This window comes from Triticum dicoccoides, chromosome 2B (genome assembly GCF_002162155.2).
Source record: "Triticum dicoccoides isolate Atlit2015 ecotype Zavitan chromosome 2B, WEW_v2.0, whole genome shotgun sequence".
NCBI classification, from domain to species: domain Eukaryota; kingdom Viridiplantae; phylum Streptophyta; class Magnoliopsida; order Poales; family Poaceae; genus Triticum; species Triticum dicoccoides.
In genome coordinates, this window is record NC_041383.1 from 685,343,274 (window position 1) to 685,353,312 (window position 10,039).

A 10,039-nucleotide genomic window follows, 5' to 3' on the forward strand; every position below is an offset into this window, starting at 1 on the left:
TGAACTAGGACGTGCGTCATGATGTTGAAGAAGGATGGTGGGAACACCAACTCGAAACTGACAAGACATTGCACCAAATCATTCTGTAACCTTGGTATGATTTCTGGATCGATTACCTTCTGAGAGATTGCATTGAGAAATGCACATAGCTTCACAATGGCTAATCGAACGTTTTCCGGTAGAAGCCCCCTCAATGCAACCGGAAGCAGTTGCGTCATAATCACGTGGCAGTCATGAGACTTTAGGTTCTGGAACTTTTTCTCTGCCATGTTTATTATTCCCTTTATATTCGACGAGAAGCCAGATGGTACCTTAATACTGAGCAGGCATTCAAAGAAGATTTTCTTCTCTTCTTTGGTAAGAGCGTAGCTTGCATGACCCTGATGTATGCCGTCTTCTCCGTGCATACGTTGCTGGTCCTTCCGTGCCTCAGGTGTATCTTTTGTCTTCCCATACACGCCCAAGAAGCCAAGCAGGGTCACGCAAAGATTCTTCATCACGTGCATCACGTCGATTACAGAGCGGACCTCTAGGTCTTTCCAATATGGCAGGTCCCAAAATATAGATTTCTTCTTCCACATGGGTGCGCGTCCGTCAGCGTTCTTCGGAACATGTTGTCCACCAGGACCCTTTCCAAATATCACCTTCAAATCCTTGACCATATCATGTACATCAGCACCAGTACGGTGGCGAGGCTTCGTCCGGTGATCCGCCTCACCTTTGAAATGCTTGCCTTTCTTTCTTACGGGATGCCTGCTCGGAAGAAATCGACGATGTCCCAGGTACACATTCTTCTTACAACTATTTAAATATATACTGTCGGTATCATCCAAACAGTGCGTGCATCCGCGGTATCCCTTGTTTGTCTGTCCTGAAAGGTTACTGAGAGCAGGCCAATCATTGATGGTCACGAACAGCAACGCCTTTAGGTCAAATTCTTCCCCCATGTGCTCATCCCACGCATGTACACCTGTTCCATTCCACAGTTGTAAGAGTTCTTCAACTAATGGCCTTAGGTACACATCAATGTCGTTGCCGGGTTGGTTAGGGCCTTGGATGAGCACTGGCATCATAATGAACTTCCGCTTCATGCACAACCAAGGAGGAAGGTTATACAAACATAGAGTCACAGGCCAGGTGCTATGGTTGCTGCTCTGCTCCCCAAAAGGATTAATGCCATCTGCGCTTAGACCAAACCATACGCTCCTTGCGTCATCTGCAAACTCCTTCTCGTACTTTCTTTCGATTTTTCTCCACTGTGACCCGTCAGCGGGTACTCTCAACTTTCCGTCTTTCTTACGGTATTCTCTGTGCCATCGCATCGCCTTGGCATGCTCTTTGTTTTGGAACAAACGTTTCAACCGTGGTATTATAGGAGAATACCACATCACCTTGGCAGGAATCTTCTTCCTGGGGCGCTCGCCCTCGACATCACCAGGGTCATCGCGGCTGATCTTATAGCGCAATGCACCACATACCGGGCAAGCGTTCAAATCCTCGTACTCACCGCGATAGAGGATGCAATCATTAGGGCATGCATGTATCTTCTGCACCTCTAACCCTAGAGGGCAGACAGCCTTCTTTGCTTCGTACATACTCTCGGGTAATTCGTTGTCCTTTGGAAGCATATCCTTTATCATTACCAGCAACTTTCCAAATCCCTTGTCAGATACACCATTCTCTGCCTTCCATTGCACCAATTCCAGTGTGGTGCCCAGCTTTTTCTTGTCACCTACGCAATTCGGGTACAACAATTTTTTGTGATCCTCTAACATGCGCTGCAACTTCTTCTTCTCCAAATCACTTGCGCAGTTTCTCTTTGCATCGGCAATGGCCCAACCTAGATCATCAACAGGCTCATCTGATGCCTCTTCTTCAGCTTCTTCCCGCATTGCCGGCTCAGCTTCTTCCCGCATTACCGGCTCAGCTTCTTCCCCCATTGTTGTATCATCGTATTCAGGGAACCCATGGCCAAGATAGCTGTCGTCGTCCTCTTCTTCTTCATTGTCTTCCATCATAACCCCTCTTTCTCCGTGCTTGGTCCAAACATTATAGTGGGGCATGAAACCGGACTCAAACAGGTGGACGTGAATGGTTCTTGACGTAGAGTAATTGCGACCATTCTTACAGCCAGCACATGGACAAGGCATAAAACCATCCGCCCGCTTGTTTGCCTCAGCCGCAAGCAGAAAATTATGCACGCCCTCAACAAACTGGGGAGAGCATCAGTCATCGTACATCCATTGCCGGCTCATCTTCATTACACAACACCGAATAGACCAAATTAATACAAGTTCATACATAAAGTTCATACAACACTTAAATGCAACAAACAAATAACTCTCTAGCTAAAGCATTTAAATGCAACAACAAATGCGATCAAGATCGCAACTAAGGTAACAATTGATCCAACAGCATAATGATACCAAGCCTCACTATCGATGGCATATTTTCTAATCTTTCTAATCTTCAAGCGTATTTTCTCCATCTTGATCTTGTGATCATCGACGACATCGGCAACATGCAACTCCAATTCCATCTTCTCCCCCTCAATTCTTTTCAATTTTTCTTTCAAGTACTCGTTTTCTCTTTCAACTAAATTTAACCTCTCGACAATAGGGTCGGTTGGAATTTCCGGTTCACATACCTCCTAGATAAAAATATCTATGTCAACTTGATGGGCATAATTTGTCATAAACACGAAATGCAACAAATAGTTTTAAAAGAGAATATACCACATCCGAATCATAACAAGGACGAGGGCCGACGGGGACGGATATCAAAACCATGGCACTATGTATAACAAACAACGTACGGGTAAGATAATTATACGAGTAACTATATATCCAAATCACACAAACATCAATTTTTTTATATAAAATTTCATGAACAAGAGGCTCACCACAAGGTGGTGCCGGCGACGGGACGGTGCGGGCGATCGACGGTGGTTACGACGGAGATTTAGAAGGCACTAAGTAAAACACACCTACATATGCAAACTAAGTGTTATTTTGACCTCAAATTGCATATAAATCAAATACTACCACATATAATTCCTCCCAAATTACTAAAACCCACAATTAATCACTATATAAACCAATGCAAGAGCTAATCTAGCAATGAGAGATGAAAGGACAAAGTTGCTAACCTTGGTGATCATTTGAATGGATGGGGGCCTGCAAATCTTGACAAATTTGGGGCAAATTTTGTGATGAACTCGAGAGGAAGAAGGGAAGAACAGAGGAGAGGGAGAGGGGAAAGGGGGAACAACAGAGTGCGGGTGGACGAAGGGTTTATATAGGACGACCTTTAGTACCGATTCGTGCCACGAACCGGTACTAAAGGTGCTGGAAGGGCCCCACTCTGACAACATCCTGCCACCACTTTCTTTAGTACCGGTTCGTGGCACAAACCAGTGCTAAAGATTCCCCACGAACCGGTACTAAAGAGCTCCTCCCGCCTAGCCGTTGGAACCGGCACTAATGGACACATTAGTGCCGGTTCTGTTACAAACCGGGACTAATGTGTCTCACATTTGACCCTTTTTCTACTAGTGGTTCCCGAAGACTTGGCGCGTACTCCACGACTTAGGCGTCGACTACAACATGTCACCAAATACGTAGACAACATAGCTATAACCTAGAACCCCCATACCTATATAAACTTGGGGCTAGGGCACATAGAGGCTCAATCAATCAATGAGTAGCCAATCTCGTGGTATAAACACATATACTCTGTACCCCATACACAATCAGTACAATCAAAAGTAAGACATAGGGTATTATCTCTTCGAGAGAGCCGAACCCGGGTAAAACCTCGTGTCTCTTGTTACCATCGTACTTAGGCTACCATCTCGGGACCCCAACCCAAAATTTGATGGACCGACCCCGTCATTGGTGGCCCATACACGTCCCCGCTGATAGCCAATACTGTTCGATGGGAATCAACTTTGGTGAGCAGATAGGTTCCGACATGACCTTTGTGCTAGGGCAGATCTTCGTTTTTGGCAGCATCATTCTTTTTGCTGACCCGAATAGCCACCTCGAACAAGTCGAGATCCTTGCTCCCGGCCAGATCATGAAATTTGGCAACTTGTAGTACACCACAAATTCCTGTGGCAACCTGAGCCTCTCGAGCGGGTTCTTCTTCGGCGTCGAATGAGACACGAGTGTCGTGAAAGGAAGAAGTCCAGTATTCCAGATATACTTCCTGTATCGCTCGTCAAACTTCATCTTATCACGAACCCCACTAGACCTTAGGTGAAGCTGGTCAAAAACCATTCCTTCCTCTACCATATACAACTCACGGTGCTATTTATCGTACGACTCATGGATAAGAGACATCCTGCAGAATTGCAGTGTGTCGCAAGCCTAGTTGTTATTGTGCAAATGCATATATATATATACACGTGCAAATATTCATATCCATACACTAAATTTTCTCTACACCAAATGGAGACATATATGCACAAATATATACATACGCACAAATATCCATGCTAGTGTACATAGATACACATATTTGCAATCCATACAAGTGTCATGCCAAATTTGCTACAAACCCTAACCCATACCTAGAAATTACTCCCTCTGTACCGAAATAGTTGTCGCTGGAGTAGCTAAGTTCAGCTACTCCGGCGACAATTATTTCGATACAGAGGGAGTATAAGACTAACTATACATACCAAATCCCTAACCATATAGCACACAGATCGTAAACCATACCTAACAAATACAAGTGCAAACATCAATGAAATTTGAGAAAGTGGATGAACTAGCATTTCTCTAAATCAGTACAATGCGAAGATTGCAACCAATAAAAATAGGGAAAAAGCAGGAGAATACCTTGAAGATTTGACGGGGAAAAAGATTGACTCTTTTTTAGCCCCGATCCGTAATATTTGACCACCGATCTGAGAGGGGGAGAGGGGCTACGGGGGCGAGAGGTAGAACAGAAGAACGAGCAGAGCCCTCTGGCTTGGGGTAGGATGCCTAGCGCTAGACCTGCCCGTTTTCTTTAGCGAGAGGGCTTGGCGCCCTAGGCCAAGGCGTAATGGTTCTAAGCATGACACCTCCCTCAGGGGTGTCATACTCCATCAGCTGGGCCCGTCCGGGCCAACGTGGCAAGTCAGCTCTAACCTCATGGCCCCTTGATCAGGGCGTCATGCCCTGGGGCCGGGCATCATGAAAATGGGCCATTTTTAGAAATTTAATAATAATTCAAACGGGTTCATTTTGTGATTAATTTTGAAAATGGGCCAAATTTGTTGTTTTTCACCAGGAGACATGCCTAGTCGTCAAAAGCAATAAAAACCACCGTGCTTCTCATGAAAAAAAAACTACCGTGCAAGATCCTAGCAGAAATCCCCTAGTCCCCTGCCCGCAGCGCGTGTCACGATGCAGTTAGCCTCGAGTCAAGTCCACTGCATCACTCATCTGATCCACTGGGAACTTCCCCAGCACACTTTCCGCGTGAAAGACTCCAAACCTTGGAGTCCCTACCGTGAAAGCAAACGCCACTACCAGCTGTTGGCCACGTCAGGCTGCGTCGCCGGTACCATCGACGCGACCCCCGCCCGGATCTCGTCGTTTTCGCCCGTTTCCCACCGCCACCAGCTGCACCATGGGCCACGGCCACAGAACAAACATAAAAGTAATGATCAAACCGCTCCGACACTCACTTACCGGTGGGCCGGCCAGCATGTGGGTTCCAGAACCGCCCACAGTCTTCTTTCCCACTCAGCTTTTCGCCCAAGCATCTCTCACAAAAAAAAAAAACTTTCCGCCCAAGCACCACGTCACGGCCTCGAACCCTCTTGTCCTCCACCCTCCCCGCGGGTTTATATGCCCGCCCCGTCCACCTCCTCTGAACCTCAGCTCAAGCGGAACCCGCACACCCTCGCTCTCTCCTTCTTCTCTTCTTCTTCTCCCGAGCAAGGAGGAGGCTCTGCTCAAGCAAGCGAGCTCTGCCTCATGGCCTGCGCCTTCTTCTTCGACGCGGAGCCGTTGGGCGAGCCCGGGCTGCGCCTGCACGGGCCGGAGCTGGAGCTGGACGCCTGCGCGCTCTGCACCAAGCCGCTGCAGAGCAACAGCGACATCTTCATGTACAAGGGGGACACCCCCTTCTGCAGCGAAGACTGCCGCTACGAGCAGATGCACTTCGACGCCGCCATGGCCAGGCAGCAGGCCAGCGCCAGGCGGAAGCAGCAGCAGCAGCAGGCCCAGGCGCAGCCCAGCGTGCCGGCGCCGGCGCCCGTGTCCGCCAAGGCCGACGTGTCCGTGGCGAGCTAGTTGCGCCGCGCCGCATCGGGTTAGCTGGTAGGAACTATGTACTCTTTTTGCCTTGGGTTGAAGGAGGAGGAGGATGCGGGATTCTTGGACGGCCAGTGTTTTTGCCCAGGCATCCAGTGCCGATCGATCCATCTTTTGATCTGCACAGGCCGGGCAATTTGAGCAGGATCACCGCGGTCTTCTGATTGGCCTCATTTTGGGGTTTGGGTTTGGGTATGAGAGGAGAGGGCAGGTGTGCAAGAGCACCGTCGCTGTGTAATTATGCAAGGCAATCGATGTAAAGTATTTCTCCAAATTTTGAAGGAAATCCTATCATGTTTATTCATTTGAACGAGTATATTGTTTTGAACCGGCAGATGTCGATCGTATGGTGTCATTGATAATTCTTCACCCGCAAATTTTTCTCAAATGATGAAAGATATGCCGTGCAATTAGAATCAGAGGCACAATTGCTTTCGCTTGTCAGGATTACAGCTCGTGCGCGTATGAACTTATAACGTCATAATCTGACATAAAACATCTAATGTATCTATTCTTTTCTTCATTACTTATTATCAGGTGCTAGCGCATCCAATTAGATGCATTTTTTCTGTAACCGAAAGCAGTTCGCCATGATTATGTTTCTGTTAAGCGAAATGCTATTTGCTATCTAAATCTCTGAAAAATACTAAACCTGGTCGGTCCAACAAATCATGTACTGAAGCAGGTCTGTTAATCAAGTTAAATACGAATATGAGGAAAACGAATCTCCAACGAACAAGCAAAACCCAATTTTCATTCGGCGAATCGAATAAACAAAAGGCCAAGGTAGAGGAAATCAAATCAATCATGTACCATAAATTAAGTAAACAAAGGGCCAAGGTAACAGGAAATCAAATCAAACATGACACACACTTCAGGCCGAAGGTGGAGGAAATCAAATCAATCATGATACCCCAATCGGCCAATCCTCCGGCGTCAGATTCGTCGAACGCCTCAATTATTTTACTGTTTTCTGTGCGCCTCGCGACTTAGCGCCGAGTCACTGAAAAGTACGGGAACATTTCCGCGCAAAAGAAAACGTTGGGAATCATCCGGGAGAGAGGGGTCGCGTCACGCCCGGGCTGGACGGTGTGGACGTGCAACGGCCCATGTGTCCGATCCCTACGAGGTGTAGACGGTGACTCAGCGCGTACCGCGGGCCCCGCACGGAAAAACCAAACGCTTTTTATTCCCGCCACCCCAGTCCGCGGAGAACATCTGTGTGGACGCCGCATGCCTCCAGTGGAATATTTAAATTTCTGTGGCGCCCTTTTCACGGCTTATTATTCTGCACCGAAAGTCGGAAAATAAATGCATGTGTCACCGTAGTGGCAGTACAAGTAGTCGCTTGTAGTTTTTCACCGGCCGCCCGCTGCCAACCAAGTGTGCGTCGCTCCTCGCCCCGGGGAAAAACGAAAATCTGGAGCATCTCGCTCACGAGACGGGCTAGCTGCGCTGTTGCACGCTCCAACGAATGATTGCGTACGTACAATGCTTCACTGTGAAGCAGCCGCGTAAACAAAAGCGAGCGCGGATCTCGATGAGGCTGTCTCCCCGGACGAAACCTGCCCGCCTGACCGGCAATGCTAGCGAGATGCCTCGCGCAGGGACCGCACGCAAAAAGAAGTGAAGGAAATTACGGGCGAAGATTATGCGTGGCGCACTGTTAGCCTCTCGCTTAAACAAAACAGATCTCATCAGCTGCGTCCTGCTCTATGAAGATTTTGTTACATTTACAAAGCTGCACGGGCTGCTCGTATGGCTGGTGCCGGTGCATGACAGGTTCGTGCGTTTGATTGGGTGTAGAGGTGTAGACAAGATCTGCACATGTGCGCCCACCTCCACACTGTTCACAAGCTGCTGCCTGGCGGGCATGCACCACAACCCGCAAAGCTCGCCCATGGACCACGGCACCAGGCCATGGAGAAAAGAACGGCACCTTGATTTCTTTTACTTTCTTTTCTCAGAGTAACGGGTACGCACTGTTGGCCTATAATTAGTGTGCCTAACCACGTGGGCCACCTGGCCCGTATGTTGGCGAAAAGGCTGGCCTGCTAATTATGGGCCCTAATACGGTCCGCATTTGTTTATGCCAGTGGCCGCCTAATGATGTAGATTTGATGCCCACGATTCCGACTAGAGGGACAAGAAATAATTCTTCCCCGCTTATATTATTGGAGAGAATATATTTACTCAGATCTGTCGCCAAGAGAAAAGTAGAGCGATTGTTTGTCCAGGCCAGGGGTACTTACTGGGCGTTTGATTTATATGGTTAGTACGGTTCAGTTTGTTTCGTTTTCAATAATTTCGGTTTTAAAGAAATGGAAACCGAAACAATCACACAAAATTAATAAACCGAACCATATTAACCATAATATATCGGTACGGCTTCTTGGGTTAACCGAAAAACTGAAATACATGCACTTGTCAATATAAGTGTACTGATTCATGAGCGCTGATTTGCAATTGTATAGAATGCATAAAATAGTCACAAGAGCTAGCAATTTTAACATCATGCAATACTTTATTCGATCAACCAAACTAGTGAACATAATTAAGTGGAAAAATCACATGAAACGTGTCATGTATTATATATGGAAGAATATGTGCGATGCCTCTAAACTGAGCAGCTCATGCAGTAAATGATACACTAGTACTCCCTCTGTCCCCGCCTAATTTACCTTCTGGAGATACCTCTGCATGATGGAGTGAACATGGTATTACACAGGGCATCCTACATTTCGGTTTGTTCGGTCTATTCGGTTTCTGGGCACTGAAAACCAAACACAAACTAAACACCGAACAACCTTAAAATTCCCACCGAACCAAAAACCAAATCACCGAATTAACCGACATATCGGTTAATACGCTTCGGTTCGGTTTGGTTTTTCACTTTTCGGTTTAACTGTGGCCAACCCTTGTTAGACTGTATATACACATAGACCCTTGTATACGTCTGTAATTGTATTGTACCCTTTGGTACTTCTACATAATGAGATAGCCACACCCAGTTTAGGGTGTCTTACATGGTATCAGTTTAGGGTTTCGATGTCTTCCGCTGCCTCTCACGCCGCCACCGCCTCGGCCCCTGCCACCGCCGACGCCGCGCCGGCTCAAGCGCTCGCCCCCTCGTCACCCTTCATGGCACCCCGCCCGCTGGCTACGGCCTGGCGGCAGCCGCCCGCTGGTTCCCCGATCGGGTCGAGCTGGACGGGCGACCTGCCCCCGCCGATCGCATCTGGCGGGTCCTCTCACGCCGCCGCCTCCTCGGCCATCGCCTCTGGTCCACCGGGGTTCCGCGGCCCTGCACCACTGTACGGCGCGCCTCCCCAATCGCCCTATGGAGCTCCCTGGTACGGCGCCCCTGCTTCAACCTTCGGCGCCGCGCCTCCGTCGCCGTCTGCCTGGCCGCTGCCCTATGGCGCGTCGCCGGGGCCTGTCCATGCTGGGTCGTCACACCCCCAGCCCTACGGGGTGCAGCCGTCCTCGCTGGTCCACGGGGCCGCACCATCTGTGCCCCCCCCGGAGCCCCGGCTGGCTCGAGCGCTGGCTCCGCCCCTGCAGGAGCCTACCCCGCGTTGCCATACAATGGTGCACAACTGGCGCTCGTCCCTCACCCGAAGACAGACCGGATGATGGGCTGCTACGCGCCATCGGCACAGCCTCATGCGGATCACATGGCCGCACCGTCGCCGTTTTACTTCTCACACCTCCTTCCGGTGAAGCTT

At 48.8% G+C, this 10,039-nt stretch overlaps 1 protein-coding gene across 1 annotated transcript; it reads left to right on the plus strand.

Moving 5' to 3' along the window:
* The first annotated feature begins 5,862 nt into the window (after positions 1-5,862).
* LOC119365603 (FCS-Like Zinc finger 1-like) lies at positions 5,863-6,627 on the plus strand. Its single transcript, XM_037631248.1, has one exon. The coding sequence runs from the start codon at positions 5,973-5,975 to the stop codon at positions 6,288-6,290; it is 318 nt and encodes a 105-aa protein (XP_037487145.1). The 5' UTR covers positions 5,863-5,972; the 3' UTR covers positions 6,291-6,627.
* Positions 6,628-10,039: the final 3,412 nt, after the last annotated feature.